The 15,586-nt window shown below is 49.6% G+C and overlaps 2 protein-coding genes across 3 annotated transcripts; one reads left to right on the forward strand and one right to left on the reverse strand.

Moving 5' to 3' along the window:
• The first annotated feature begins 4,427 nt into the window (after nt 1–4,427).
• LOC144096610 (uncharacterized) lies at nt 4,428–7,696 on the forward strand. The gene is made up of 3 exons (XM_077629419.1): nt 4,428–4,581; nt 5,896–5,979; nt 6,185–7,696. Exons 1-3 carry the CDS (start codon nt 4,530–4,532, stop codon nt 6,496–6,498), a joined length of 450 nt encoding a protein of 149 aa, XP_077485545.1. The 5' UTR covers nt 4,428–4,529; the 3' UTR covers nt 6,499–7,696.
• On the reverse strand, nt 7,050–11,283 carry LOC144096611 (uncharacterized). Of its 2 annotated transcripts, none has more exons than XM_077629420.1 (4): nt 10,780–11,283; nt 10,575–10,717; nt 8,025–8,239; nt 7,050–7,407 (listed from the first exon to the last, which is right to left on the reverse strand). In XM_077629420.1, the coding sequence occupies exons 3-4, from the start codon at nt 8,030–8,032 to the stop codon at nt 7,050–7,052; spliced, it is 366 nt and encodes a 121-aa protein (XP_077485546.1). In that variant the 5' UTR covers nt 8,033–8,239; nt 10,575–10,717; nt 10,780–11,283. The 2 variants fall into 2 exon arrangements, 1 of the variants encoding a protein (XP_077485546.1); XR_013306786.1 differs by lacking the exon at nt 7,050–7,407 and adding an exon at nt 7,578–7,715 and having other exon boundaries at nt 10,780–11,279.
• Nucleotides 11,284–15,586: the final 4,303 nt, after the last annotated feature.

Below are 15,586 nucleotides of genomic sequence, written 5' to 3' on the forward strand. Positions count from 1 at the left end.
AATTTCGACCAAAAGGGTATCTTTAACGTGCACTGACTTCGCACAGCACGCAGGCGCTTCAGCGTTTTGCCTCCGTAACGCTACGGCGCCCGCGTGCTGTGCGATGTCAGTTTCTATTTCCTTTCCTCAAAACATTTTTCCACCTGAATAGGCCGCAGGCGTTCAGTGGGTTCATTTTCGTTGGCGTTGGCGTTGACAACGTTGTAGGCCTTTGACTCTGAGGGACCCGCCGCGGAGGCCCAGTGGTTAGCGCGCTCGGCTACTGGGTTATGGTGTCGATTCTTCGACCCCTAACCTTGACCCATGACCTTTAGTAGACCTTTGACATTGGATGACCTTTGTGTTCACCTTTGACCTTATGAACATCACATGGGGTGATGTGAAGCCACTTGATGATATCCGATGGGGGTGTCGTAAGATCATGTGATGTCACTTCATAGCCACGTGGTCTTGTGGGTATGCATAGAACGGCTGTTGCGAGCGTGTAGCGGAACTGCCATCGACGATTGCCGTCGACGAGCCTCAGACGCTTAGCGAGCTTTGTTGCTTCTGTACACTTCAAAAAAATGTGCAGGAAGATAGCGACCAATTTTCCTACTCGCTTGCGTATGAACTTTAAATAGCGGTCGCTCGTCTAGGGTGATTTTCTTTCCCGCGCCTAGAAGGCGTGAACAACCCTTCCACTGAGAGAAATCGGTCGATGACATCTACCACCTCATCGGAGCACGCAAGGACGTCGTGATGCAGCACTGCACTACGAAACTCGTTCCACAGTGCTGATCTAGAAACAGTGAAAGGAGCCAAAGCTGACTGCGCTTTAGGATGAAACGTTTGTGACGCATTACTCAGCCGCTACTAAAGGCCAGCTCATGCTCCAGCGAAATGTGGGCTTGCCACGAAATTCTTTTACCTTATAATGGACCCTCGGGCGATATCTCCATCGGCCACGTTTCGATTGAGGCGATCGGCTCAATCAAAACGCGGCCGCTTCGAAGCGCAAAAAAAAATTGCTGGTGGTTTAGCTCTGGTTAACCCTGGTCGAACGCTAAAAGCTGCATCTCCTTGGGTACCCTTGTGGTAGAGCGACTGGCGGTCTCGACGGCAGGCGTCGCATCGAACACACCTAGCCTTAGGCTGAAAGCATCAAAGTGCGCCGGTGTTTTGTGCAGAATTGATTGGTTGTTTTTTTTGGGCAAACGAAATGGCGCATATGATGCCATATATCGGCGGACACCTGAACCGTGCCGTAAGCGAAGGGATAACGCAGGGACTGAGAGAAGAAGGGAAGAAAGGTGCCGTAGTGAATGTCTGCGAAATAATTTCGACCACCTGGGGATCTTTAACGGGCACCGATATCGCACAGCGCCAACAAACGGTTGCCTTTGCGTTTCGTCTTCATCGAAACGCGACCGCCGAGGTCGGGTTCGAACCCGTGAACTCCGGGAACTCCGTGTAGTGAGCGCGCCCTCCGACCCGAATTTCACGAGGGACGGGTTGATCTCATTTCATGACATCCCTCATCACTTTAGGCTGGAGAGGCGCGCATATCCCCCTCCCCACAAATCGTTAAAAAAACCCTTAGAAAGTTTACCTGGCGCCGACTGCAAACACGCTCCTTTCTGAACACGGCAGTGCTTGCCCTCATGTACCCTGGCCAGTACGCGACCCAAACTGCCATAAATGTGGTGAAAGGGCCACATACGACAACATTCTGTTTAACTGCGCAAATAATTCGCCTCCGGCGGAGTTGATACAGCTCCCTTCTTCTTTTTTTTTTTTTGGGGGGGGGGGGAGGCCGTGCTGGTCATCTCGGGCACTAGGATTCAAGTACGGGCAATCGAGCGGGCCAATGAGGTCGCCGCCAGCCATCGGCTAGCGGCCATCTAGTATGTGTCTTCTGCAACCTGCTCTCGACGCAATAAATGTTTCACAATGCAATCGGCCACCTGAGGTTTTTTAACGTGCACTGACACCACACAGCACACGGGCGCCTTTTGCGTTTCGCCTTCATCGAAATGCGGCCGCTGCAGTCAGGTTCGAACCCGGGTACTCCGGCGCAGTAGGCGGGCACCTTAACCACTCATCCACCGCGGCGTGAAGCGTTTTATGCAGAACCCAGTTTCATGACCTGTGCATGGGGTGCTGGCAGAAGCCTTCCCCCTTGAGCGAGTGCCAAGGTCAAAGATTAAAATCAAAGGTCACTTTGGAGATAGCTGGCGTAACAGCCGCTCGTGTCGCTGCTGTAGCAGCCGGCATGTGTCGAACCTGACTACCACCAGTTAAGCACATGGTTTGACCTCTAGCTACATTCAAGGCCAAACTTGCCTCCCCTTTGAGCTCTAGATACATTCAAGGTCAAACTTGCGGCCCCGCTGACGGGTCGAAAAGCTGGCGTAGTGACGCTTTTCGCTTCAAAAGGCGCCCGTGCGCTGCGCGATATCAGCGCAGGTCAAAGACCTTCTGTGGTCGGAATTATCCCCGGCCACCTGGTTGGTCGGCTCCCCTTGTCCCCTTCGTCTCTCAATCCCGCATTCTTTCCTTCGTTCATTCATTTATTCATTCAGTCTGCTATTCTTTATTTCCGCTGCCCCAGCTCAGGTGCTTTAGTATCGATGGCAGATGCCGGGGCTAGCAGAAATCTTTTCCTTCCTTTTTATTATTATTTTAATAAAAACCACTTACTACTACTACTTGCTTCAATTTCGAACACCTTACCGTGCTAAACTGTAAGCGCATTTTCTTCCTGTGGTATATTAAATTTGCGGTCAGAGGTCGTCTCTACGGCTACTACTACTCAATGTTAGACTTTTATAGCTAATTAACAAACGTAGTGACCCAATTAACGCCCGCCAAACAGCCGCCAAGAATTGTATGCGCCTTCCTGTGAATAATAATTGGTTTTTTGGTAAAGGAAATGGCGCACTATCTGTCTCATATATCGTTGGACTCCTGCTGACTATGCCTGCTGAACCGCGCCGTAGGGGAAGGGATAAAGGAGGGAGTGAAGGAAGAAAGAGGTGCCGTAGTGGAGGCCTCCGGAATGATTTCGACCACCTGGGGATCTTTAACGTGCACTGACATCGCACAGCACACGGGCGCCTTAGCGTTTTGCCTCCATAAAAACGCAGCCACCGCGGTCGGGTTCGAAGCCGGGAACTCGCCGGATCGGTAGCCGAGCGCCCTATCCACTGAGCCACCGCGGCGGGTAAACCATGTTTATTCTTTCCTTACGGTGCAGTTCGGGTGTCCACCGATATATGTGAGACGTATGTATACTCCGCCATATCCTCTCCTCAAAACCAATTTTCAAAACTAATCTTCAATTTTCTTCGATGGATGGATGAAAAAAAAAAAAACCTTAACGGCGACAAATTTATGGTACCTTCGACTGGTCGCTCCGATTCTCTCAGAGCGACCGGAGCGGGGGCAGCTCCCGATCTGAGGAGGATGCAAGACTCGCCAGCCGAATGTGCAAGTGCTTTTCAGAGCAGTGAGAGGGACGGAAATCGCAGGAAAGGACTACTTCCTCCTGGATGGATGGATGGATGGATGGATGGATGGATGGATGGATGGATGGATGGATGGATGGATGGATGGATGGATGGATGGATGGATGGATGGATGGATGGATGGATGGATGGATGGATGGATGGATGGATGGATGGATGGATGGATGGATGGATACGGCTGAACCCTTTACATCGGGCGGTGGCTCAAGCCACCTAGCCATGTCTTGTGAAATTTTACTCCTGTCTTGCTTTTAGCCACCAATCAGATAACCTTCGCTTGGTTACTTCTAACCTCTTAAAATCCACTTTCCCTTCACTATCCCTAAACCCCAATGCCTTGGGTAAGTCAGCCCCGCTGCCTTCCACTGTAGGGTGAAGCCCTTTACAGAAAAGTATCAAGCGTTCAGCCGTTTCCTCCTCCTCTCCGCACGCAATGCACAAAGTGTCTATCTCCTGGTACCTGACTCTGTACGTCTTAGTCCGCAAAACTCCAGTCCTGGCCTCAAACAACAAAGAACTTCCCCTACAATTATCATAGATACTTTCTTTGACAATTTCCTGTTTAAAGGTCCGGTATGTTTCCAGTGCCGATTTCGTCAGCATCCCTGTTTTCCACAAAGCTCTCTCTGTTCCTTTAACCTTTTTCTTAACCGATAAATGCTGATTTGCCCCCTTACTGCTGTCCAGATATTTGCTTGTCAATTTTCTAGTTCGCTTTCTCCATTTCGTGTCAACATTCTTTATATACAGGTATCTGAAAACTTTCCTAGCCCACCGCTTTTCCTCCATCCTTCTCAATCGTTCCTCAAATGCTATCTTACTGCTAGCCTCTCTGCTGTGAGGGAGTGAAGGAAGAAAGAGGTGCCGTAGTGGAGGCCTCCGGAATGATTTCACAGACCACAGCGCCGCCGAGCAGCCGATGCCCGCAACGCTCCCAACAGGAGTGGCAGTTTCTGTTTGCCTGCGAAGTGCACGCGGAAGTCCACGAACGTATCCCTACCGTCCTGACAGCTTCCCAGTATGGACACACCGACGACCGCTGCGCAGCAGCTGTTATTCTCCCTTTACGACGGTAAGTTTGCAATACGAAGAGTGTGCACAGTGCGTTGAAACCCACAACTGGCTCTTTCCCGCGCTCAGGCTTTGTGTCGCTTGGTCAGCTTGGTGTGGTGTGTGCGCCTCACTTTCGAAGTACTACACATTATTAAAGCAGTTTCACAAGCGAATTCTACAAGTGGCGCGACGTAGTGAAAAATTTCCTACTTTTCCGTTGGAACCTTGTCGCTCTGGCCGCGCGAAACAGGTGCGTGCACCGCGGCAGTAGAAATTGCGAGCGCTGTAGTTTCGCATTTGAAACAACCTTTATTTGTTAGGTGCATTTACGGATTGTGTTGTGGCCTGTCCTGAACATGTGCGCTTGATAGCGAATGAATGCGCCAGTGCACAGCACCAAGTATGCGGGCACGCTGCTAGTCGGGTGTGCAGTAGGCTTGCAGTACGTTCAGGACTTAGCAGCAGTGCCGGGCTCTCTGCCCCGTAGCATGTGCTCGTACCATCTGATACCTGTTACAAGTCGTACTCCGTGCGATGGTACTTATGTGTCAGAGGAAGTAATGACGGCTAGCGGCGGCTTTTTCGTGCACAACTAGGTATGGGCACCGAGGCCGCACGGCGGCTTGAGCCGCCAAAAGCCTGATCGTTGCACGATTACGCGGAGTGTCGACCAGTATAAAACGTACACTTCAGCCCGATTCAACAATGGCCCAGGTGGTTTTTTGGGGCTGCGTGGAGCGGTATGTGTACATAGCGAAACTTCATAATATGCAGTGGAATCATCAGCAAGAGCGAAACTCCAGAATGTAATGTGTTGCCACATGAAATTTAGTACTGGGTTCATAATAAACTGCAGCCTCCGCGGTGGCTCAGTGGCTATGGCACGTGCTGGCCCGAAAGACGCGGGTTCGATCTCGGCCGCGGTGGTAGAATTTTGATGGAGGCAATATTCTAGAGGCCCATGTACTGTGCGATGTCAGTGCTCGTTAAAGAACCCCAGGTGGTCGAAATTTCCGGAGCCCGCCACTACAGCGTCCCTCACAGCCTGAGTCGCTTTGGATGGTAAACTCCCATAAACCAGAAACAAAACCATAATAAACTTCATCGGTTATGTCAGCTCACCAGGAAAGTATATGCATTGAAAAGTTGTTTACAGGGCTGAGGACGTGGGTTATTTTGTTCTTGACAGCTATTGGATTTAACACACTTTACATATTGTGAATATTTTTTTGTCGGTTTCTGTGGCAGACTCAGCAGGCATAAATTACCTTCTGTCTATCATCCATGCGTGAGGAAGTAATTTAAATGTTTCCCAATTTTTGTTCCTAAACAGAGAGCCGAGGAAGCGAAAATCAAGTACAGCTGCACACAGTGCCTGAAAATGAGCAGTCGAGCAGCAGCATGACCTCACCTTATGGTATGTATATATACCGCCAGGTGCAATCTCACGTCTTCGATTTGAAATCATTTACCTTCTTGCAAAGCCTTGCATGTCTGTAATAACATTTGTCATGCAGCAGTATCAGTGCATGTGTATTTTGCATCTATAGTAGAGCAAGCTAACTGCAAGCATCAAATGTTTCGAATGTGCTAATTTTTTTTTTATTCATATCTTGTGACAGGACCATGGACTACAAGTGAAACAAAGCTGCTCCTGGACTGTTATGTACGCTACATGCCACAGGGGGGGCCTCAAAGGAGGTTCCGCAGCAAGAAGATGATGTATGAGCAGATTGCTCAAGACATACAGAGAGTTCTTGGAGTCATTTGCACAGGAATCCAGTGTGAGACAAGGTTCAAGACGCTGGCCAAACGAAAACACAATGTGGACAGAAATAATGGAACTTCTGGACAGTCTCGCTGTGCAGTGTCATATGAAGAAGAATTTGCAGCTATCAGAGCAATTGATGACAGCATTGAGCCTGAAGTTCTGTGAAGTGTGGGAAAAGTTTCATACAAAAAGACCATCTCAAACACTGCTAGTGCAGCTCCTTCGAGTGTCAGCTGCTCTGATGGCATCGAGGAAAGCGTCAATGATATATCATCTGATGACCCTACGGTAGACTCTGGTTCATCATTTGAGGAGAAAGAAAATCAAAGGTACCGCACAGACAGAAAGATGCGCCCGAGCACATCTAGGATGCAGGAAATGGCATTATTTTTTGAGGAAATGGGAAAGATCAGCAATGAAAAAGAAGCTCGGCGCGAAGAAAGAGAACAGAGAAAAGTAGATTGGCACCAGGCACTACTCAAAGCTCATGCGGAGCAAATGGCAGTGCTGAAGGATATTTTGAACTCAAAATAAGAAATAGTTCTTGATTGAAAGAGCATATTTATTCAAGAATATTCCTGTAGTCAAGAATGCTTTGTTTATACCTGTTGAAAGCCACAACATGTGTTCATAAAAGTGCAATAAAAGTTTGAGCAATTAAAAGTGCGATAAAAGTTTGGGCAATGCAATCGTTTGTTCTCAACATCATTGCAGCTTCAAAAGAGCTGTGCCAGAGCGTCCCTTTTCAGTTCTCCAAGCCTCCGAAGGGCACTTTCATGAGCAGTTTGCTGTGTCTGCTGGTCTGTTGCCGAGTCTCCTTGCTTGTGCCTGCAATGCCTTCCATCCATATCGTCATCACTTGGCACATCACAGTCGCCAGCGTCCAGGCAAATGTTATGAAGGACACAGCAACTGAGGATGAGCTGGGTAATCTTGTCCACAGTGTGAAATTCCACAAACCGCAGCTGCCAAAATCGTTGCTTTAGCATTCCAAATGCGTTTTCAATTTTCACTCGTGTTGCAGCATGGCAGTTCTTGAACGAAATCATTGCCCGAGTCATGGTGCCATAATTCCTGAAAGGTGTGATCATATAGTCCCTTATTGCATATGCTGCATCGCCTAAGATGTGGTACTTGTTATTTTCGCAAACCACTGGCAATTCTTCCTGCACTGTAGACAGCCTGAGGACTCTGGCATCGTGTATTTTGCTGGGTGTTCCAGTGAAAACGTCCAGAAATCTGCACCTTGAGTCGCAAATTCCTTGCATTGTCAGTGACACCTGGTCATGTATGTTTACATAGGTAGACTTAACCTTGTCCGGACATCGTATACAAACATAGGTGCCGTCAATGCAGCCAACCACATTCGGAAAGCCAGCAATCTGAAACGCATTAGATGCATAAGATGACATTTCTGTGTAGCATTATATGCATGCTACTTCCATGCTTTTTTCTTCTCTACTGTATAAATGCTGAGAGTTTGACTTTCAACCTAAGAAGCAATTCGTCAGCTACCTGCCCACAACTGTTAGGCAGACCTAGAAAAAAAGAATCCCTAGAAAGCTTGTAACATCATCAGGAAGAACAGTGCGAATTAGACAAGGACTAAAGGAAGAAACTCATAGACGGGCACTTTTTCCTTCAGTCCTTGTCTAATTGGCATACCAACTCCAAATGGCATACCAACTCACCCAAGCATCAGTCCTAACGAATTGTAACATCGTACAAGGGGCTTAATTTCATAAATTCTTGAGCCACAGCTTCTTTGTCGCTTCCAAAGTAAATGATTTCTGTGGCAATGTCACACAGAAATTCCATCACTCTTGTGATTACCACTTGCACTGTTGATTTGGCCATGTCAAAAAGGGTGGCTACTTGCCGCATTGACGCCTTGTTGCCAGCGTACCTGGAAATTATCATTACATAAGAATAGTGTACATTCATAGAGCATCAGCGTAAAGATATGTGTGCGGAGATGCGCTGTACTTCGTCCCTGCAGAGCACTTTGAAGTGCCTGGCTGCACTCCAGACACTGAAGCACTTCATAAAGCACGATCGAAGAGGCGGATAAAGAGATGCAAGGAAATCCTTATTTTTCCCACTGCCGCCTTCTAGGAAACCTGTGCAAGTTTTTGTGATGACCCCCATAATGCGCAGGTCCACACGGGACGGAGAGGCAAAGAGACACCGTATGGCTCAGTTTAAACAAACAGGTATATTCAATAATTACACATGATTAAGATTATACATCAGAGGCTGGGGCGTCCGAGCTTACGTGCCGACGACTTCATGGGGGCGATGGAGTGGCTCCGGAGTTGGGCTCGAGCGGTTGCTGGCAGAAGCTGCACGCCGTCGGGCTTCGGCGCTGAAGGCCCTCTTGGCGAACGATGTCGTCCTGAGCGTGTATGCAGTAGAATTTCAATAGTCGTCCGTTTCTTCGAGGATGGTTCACAAACCCTTCCTCTAGTGTCGTTCGGCTTGGAAGATGAACAGGAGGCGAGCTTGTAGATGATGACAGCAGAGCATAATTTTACAACATACATATACAGAGAGTTAAACTGGAAAAAGCAGAACTGAATTTACAAAAGAACAAACTTTGCACTACTTTACTCATCGACCGGGCAGGTTAGTGCCTAAGTAGCATCACATTACATGCTAAGCATGGAGCCCCAGCTCAGACTGGACTGCATCCGTTTACATGTGCTTTTAAGCACTTGATTAACAAAGGACTAAGGGCGGTCATTTCCAGTGGCCCGCCCAAAGCATCAATTCTCCAATCCAAAATACCATGCGAGATGGGGACAACCCCTTGGGTTGGGCTTAGCCTCGAACCCAGAGTCTGTTAACAATACAAACTAAATAAACAACAAAAACGCCACCACTCTCTCTCAAGTGAGAGTATACACAGGCTCTCTCTTCGGAGCTAATTCACTAGCGCCTGTCTTTCCACATTCTTGGCGAGTACTGCCTGTCCGCCATGACAGGTGTCCGTCACGGCCCTTCTGGGAATGCGCTTTTGTTCACGAGGCACGGCGGGAAGCTGTGGGTGCCTTCCCGGCGATAGCCCACGTCGAAAGGGGAAGGAGGGAAAGAATGTTGTCTTCGCGGTAGCGCATAGCGTCGGCTGTGGTACGGCGCGCTCTGGCCCGCTGACAGCTCCCTTGTCCTGGAATGTGCCCGGGAGGGCCGCACCTGGAACGGCCACGCAAATTGGGGAGGATAAAGCCTGTTTCCCCGCGGCGGCGGCGGCGGGTCCGGTTGTTCTGGTCGTCACTCAAAGAGCATGGCTGGGTAATTGATGATGCCGCTTTCATCTGGGTCTCCGTCTACGCCGCGCCGTGGAACGCGGAACCTCGCAGCACACAAGGAATGTCACATTTTGAATAGGCGTGGTTGACATGCCGTATTATCAGCTGCAACAATCGCCTGCCTGCTACAAGAATGACGAGAAAGGATATATGACGGAAAGGTGGTGGCGGCAGCAAAAACTCTTTAGTTCCAGCAGAAATCACATATTTGTCAGGCAATGAATAGGATTATGTTTATCACGGTGCAAAAGTGTGGTTATATACAGTGAAGCTTCTTTGGCATCTTTTTTTATTATTTCCTAGTGATACCCTTGACTGCAATATAGTTCGCGAATAGTCAGTAGACATCAGTCGTGGAGTTTAAATAATTATTATTGTGAAAGCATTTTATGGTTATGTTGCATCAGCAAGAATTGTGCGCAAACTCTGTCCGCACGATTATGTCATTCTGTGGAGATAAATGTGCAAAAGTTTGATTGTTTAGGCAGTGCGTGAGTAGTTCCTGAAAATGAAAGTTCGGTTGCTGAATTGCAATTAATTAAATTTAATTAGTGAAAATAAATGCTGTGTTTGGAGCAGGTTTTGAGACTAATTCAATGAAAAACTATGTAAATGCATAGAAGGCTTACTTATTATAAGAAAAATAAAATAAATAATAAACTAGAAACAGAATAAAATAAGGAAAACCTTTTGAAAAGAAATTTTTAAATGAACAAAATTTCAAGTGATAAATGGAGGACACACTTAAGTGCAATCCTGTCATTTTACCAAAAAAGAATGGCTGCAAAATACGGATATACAGTATTTTTTTATCGCTTTAAAGAATAGCCATGCGGCCGATCGACTTGGTATGTACAAAACAGCACGGAAACGCACCCCAAGAACATACTTTTTTCTCGATTCAGTATACAGAATAAACAAAAGACTGCTCACCAAAGAAAGGAGAGAATGTGCTCTTCTGCAGTTTTCACCACAGAGCCACCGTGAGTTCGGTCCGAGGGGTAAAACCGAGACACCGCGAATCTCTCGATTAGCTCACGGCATGTCTTCTCAGGGAGACGAAAATTCCTGCGAAACTGGTACAGAACAGGCATTTATAGACAGCCGCTTTCATAATGTTGACGTATCTTTTTCTTACCTCCTCCTCGGAGTAAAGCCGCACGACTGTCTCCAAGTAGTTTGTTACTTTCGGTATTTTTTTCGGAACACCGAAGAGTTTGACGAACATCAGCTCGTAAGCTCCAGTCTTCGTCTGAACTAGTGGAGTCACTGCTGTCTCCTAAGTCCAGAAGAAGCTTTGACGGGGCGCCAAATGTAGCAATCTGCTTTCGCTTTGCCATGATATATTACGGCACAAAAATAGCGTAGGAAGGACCAACCTTCAGAACGAAACAGAACTATTGGCGCCTTCGCATTCGTCGATGCAGAATAACCGGTGGCCGTCGAAATAGGGCGAATATCTGTCACGTGACCACAACTCTGCGGGAGCGCCCAGTCGCTCCGAGAAAAAAGCCGGTGCGTCTCGAGCAGCTCTGAGCGAGAGGCGAGCGTTGAGCGAGAGCCAGACGAACGTTGTCAGAGCGTCAGATTGCGACCAGCCGAATGTGCGTTCGCCTCGCAGAGCGCTCTGAAGCGACCAGTCGAAGGTACCATTAGTGTTCGTGACCCTCACGGGTCACTGGGCGCCGTGGTCGATCCTCGGTCCAGGGTGCCGCACTGGACAGCTGCCAGCGTGGCTCGGCTTACGAGAAATCGTTGCGCTTCCTCGTCCTGGCTGGCCAGCAAGTGCTCCCACTGCGTCACACTCGAGTGTCACACTACGCCCATCTGTGGGAGCGCAAGAAGTCGCTCGAAGCTCTACTTGCCACTCGGAAATGGGACCGCAATATCCGACGTAGACTGGCGCGCGCACATACGAATATCGAGAAATATGCAATAGAACTCACTCGACAGAGCTGGCACAACATATGTGACCAGATGAACAACCCTCCAAACGCTCGTAAGACGTGGAACCTCCTTCGACATTTACTCGACCCAGAAGGAGGCAAGCTCCAAACACGCCAACAGCTCGAGCGAATCTTCCACCAGTATCCTGGCACGTCTGACGAGCTTAAACAAGAGCTTATAAATACTTACATCCGCCCTGAACCAACAACCAACCTCCCTTTCTATCAGGGCGCGGAAAATCTCTGTCTAGACGCTCCGATCACTTTAGCGGAGGTCCGAGCAGAACTCAATCGCCTCAAGACGACTTCGGCGGCCGGTCCTGACCGCATTTCAAATAAAATGCTTAGGAATCTAGACGACGCATCCATTCATGCTCTTACCGACTATTTTCAAGAATGTTGGGCCAGCGGTACCATCCCTCAAGAGTGGAAATGCGCCAATCTAGTCCTCATCCCCAAGCCAGGCAAACCACCAACCTTGGCCAACCTCCGTCCCATCTCTCTCACGTCCTGCGTTGGGAAGCTGATGGAACACGTTATCCAGACCAGACTCTCACGATACCTTGAAGACAACCATCTTCTACCAGACACTATGTTCGGCTTCCGCCCTCATTTAGCAGCCCCGGACATTATGCTTCTTCTCCATCATCAGGTAGTCATGAGACGTACACTAGACACAAAAGTCATCGTCGGCCTCGATGTTGCCAAGGCATTCGACAACGTCCTCCATGAAGCGATTCTTCAACAACTTCAAGCTCTCGGTGTCGGACATCGCATGTATGCGTACATCCGAAACTTTCTCACCGACCGCACAGTGCAACTTAAAGCCGGCACGGGAGATCCTTCCATCATCTCTCCGGGAAACCGTGGCACGCCGCAAGGCGCCGTACTTTCGCCGATGCTTTTTAACGTCGCACTGATAGGCCTGCCGAAGCTACTGGCCGACATCCCCCACCTGCATCACAGCATTTATGCTGACGACCTCACACTTTGGATCACGCGCGGCAGTGACGGCCAGATTGAAGAGACTTTACAGACCGCGATCGAACGGATCGGAGATTATCTAAGTACAGTTGGCCTCACGTGCTCGGCGACAAAGTCCGAGTATATCATCATTCCTTCCCCGGGACGACGCCCTTCAAAGATACTTCCGGACATCAACCTCCAGGTGCAAGGAAACCAGATTCCTCGAACAGACAACATCAGGATCCTGGGCTTGCATCTACAGTCCAACGGCAGCAACAACATCACGATCCAACGCATCGACCAGTCGGTTGTGCAGATCGGACGCCTCCTTAAGCGAATCTCCAACAAGCATCATGGCATGCGAGAGTCCAACCTCCTGCGCCTCGTTCAAGCTTTCGTCTGCTCCCGCATTACCTACTCTGGACCCTACTTACGTCTCACTCGTGCCGAAAGCGAACGGCTAGACGCGTCACTTCGAAAAGCATACAAGACGGCCCTAGGTCTTCCCATGTCCACAGCTACCCATAAGCTCATGGCTCTCGGAATCTCCAATACCGTGAGCGAACTGATCGAAGCAACCCTCACCGCCCAGTATGAGCGGCTCTCACTCACACACGCTGGCCGAGCGGTACTGCAGCAAGTTGGGATCTCCCCGCCGAGATCGGCCCCAAGTTACGCTGAACTTCCATCGGAATATCGCCTAAATCTCCGCATTCCTCCCATTCCCAAACGGATGCACCCGGAACACCACGCCGAGAGACGGGCCGACCGGGCTCGTCAGTTCGAGAAACGCTTCAGCGGACGTCCGGACGTCACGTATACGGACGCCTCTTACCATCCATCGAGGCCAGCGATGGTGGCGGTAGCTCTCGCCCCTCACCGCAGCTGGTACACAGCCTGCAGCATTCGCAATACAGAAACAGTCACCGCAGCTGAGGAGGTTGCCATTGCGCTCGCGCTAGCCGACCCTAATACCAAAGTCGTCATCAGTGACTCTCAACAGGCTATTCGCAATTACGATGCTGGCCGTATCTCTTGCCAGGCGTTACACATTCTACGTTCTACAGCACCTTCTTCCACATCTCGCTTACTTCTTTGGGCTCCAGCCCACGAGTCGCTCAGCGGAAACGCCCAGGCACACACACTCGCTCGAGATCTCAGCTGCCGAGCCGAGAGTATGATCAGCCACCCTGCTTCCGCTGACACTAATATCCCACGCGCTTCACTATCTCTACTCACCACTTACACGGACATACTCCAGCACTACAGACTCCAAAGGTGCACATATCCTCCCGCACACCGCGATCTAACAAGGCGCGAGGCCGTCCAATGGCGCAAACTACAAACTGGCAGCTTCCCACACCCCCTCTTATACAGCAAGATCTTTCCGGAACAGATAGCCCCCATGTGTAAACACTGCTCAACTCCGGCCACACTCATACACATGGTGTGGACATGTCCACATTACAACAGAGACAACGCAAACACCCCAGAGACGTGGGAGTCTCTCCTGTGTACTTCCAAGCCAGCAGACCAACGCTGGCTTATCCAGCGCGCGGTGGAGGCCGCGGCATCCCAAAGGATCCCCGCCGACCTCCTCTAAGTCAGCGCAACCGGTCCTTTGACTGGTCCCCTGTTTTTGGGCGCAATAAAAGAGTTTACCTACCTACCTACTCGAGTGGTCTATTATAGGCTCTAAGCCTGCTTTAGGGCAGGTCCATGTGACATACTCTAGTGTAGGTTTACCCTGCCACCACGGACATTCGTCTGCATATTGTGTAGGGAAAATCTTGTGTAATTTGTGCAGGTGCGGGTAGGTACCGGTTTGTAGTCTGCGCCAGTCGACAGCCTCCTCTTTGGATAGCCTTTTGTGTGGGGCTTGGTAGCATTTCCGCTGACCCCTGTAATGGTCGAGTATGTCTGAGCCATCATGGAAGGTCTAATAACATAAACTGCGGAAACAGAGCCTCGAAAGCAAAGGAAAGGCTCATTACTGGCCCCCTGGGACAGTGGACACCTCAGTCGCGCTTTAACCTGCGTGGTGATAGTGACAGATGTGCGCTGCATGCGTTGGCATTCATAACGTTGCGACGTTTGCAACGTTGATAACGTTCTTGATTCTCCGATGATTTTGAGGAAAGGAAGGCGCATAACTGGCTCCCAAAGGGGAAAATTAATAATTGTTTTTTGGAGAAAGGAAATGGCGTAATATCTGTCTCATATATCGTTGGACACTTGGACCACGTCGTAAGAGAAGGGATAAAGGAGGGAGTGAAAGAAGAAAGGAAGAAGAGGTGCCATAGTGGAGGGCTCCGGAATAACTTCGATCACCTGGGGATCTTTAACGTGCACTGACATCACACAGCACACGGGCGCCTTAGCGTTTTTCCTCCATAAAAACGCAGCCGCCGCGGTCGGGTTCGAACCCGGGAACTCCGGATCAGTAGTCGAGCGCCCTAACCATCGAGCCACCGCGGCGGGTGGGAAAAAATGAAAATTGGTTTTTGGGGAAGAAATGGAGCAGTATCTGTCTCGCATCTCTGCGGACACCTGAACCGGGCCGTAAGGGAGGGGATAAAGGATCGGCTGAGAGAAGGAAAAGAGGTGTCGTAGTGGAGGGCTTCGGAATAATTTCGACCACCACTTTAACGTGTGCTCTGCGATGTCAATGCACGTATTTAAGATCCCCAGGTGCTCGAAATTATTGCGGAGCCGTGCACTGCGGCAACTCTTTCTTATACTTCCTTCTCTCAGTCCTTCCTTTATTCCTTCCCTTACGGCGCGGTTCAGGTGTCCGCCGATATGTGAGACAGATGCTGCGCTATACTTCCTTTCCCCAAACGCGATGTGCACTGACATCGCACGTACAGCACACGGGCGCCTTTGCGTTTCGCCTTCATCGAAACGCGGCCACCGCGGTCGGGTTAGAACCCGGGTACTCGAACTCGACCGTGGTGGCCGCGTCAATCGCGCTTTGAGATGGCGGAAGTAAGAGATGTGGGCTGCATGCTTTAGCGCTGACAACGTTGTGGC

Source organism: Amblyomma americanum, chromosome 7 (genome assembly GCF_052857255.1).
Source record: "Amblyomma americanum isolate KBUSLIRL-KWMA chromosome 7, ASM5285725v1, whole genome shotgun sequence".
NCBI classification, from domain to species: Eukaryota; Metazoa; Arthropoda; class Arachnida; order Ixodida; family Ixodidae; genus Amblyomma; species Amblyomma americanum.

Bases quoted from the DNA above. Each gene is read 5' to 3' on its own strand.
- LOC144096610 (XM_077629419.1), top strand. From the start codon at position 4,530: ATGGACACACCGACGACCGCTGCGCAGCAGCTGTTATTCTCCCTTTAC. The intron at 4,582-5,895 runs GTAAGTTTGCAA...GTTCCTAAACAG, and splicing joins GTTATTCTCCCTTTACGACG to AGAGCCGAGGAAGCGAAAAT. The intron at 5,980-6,184 runs GTATGTATATAT...ATCTTGTGACAG, and splicing joins CAGCATGACCTCACCTTATG to GACCATGGACTACAAGTGAA.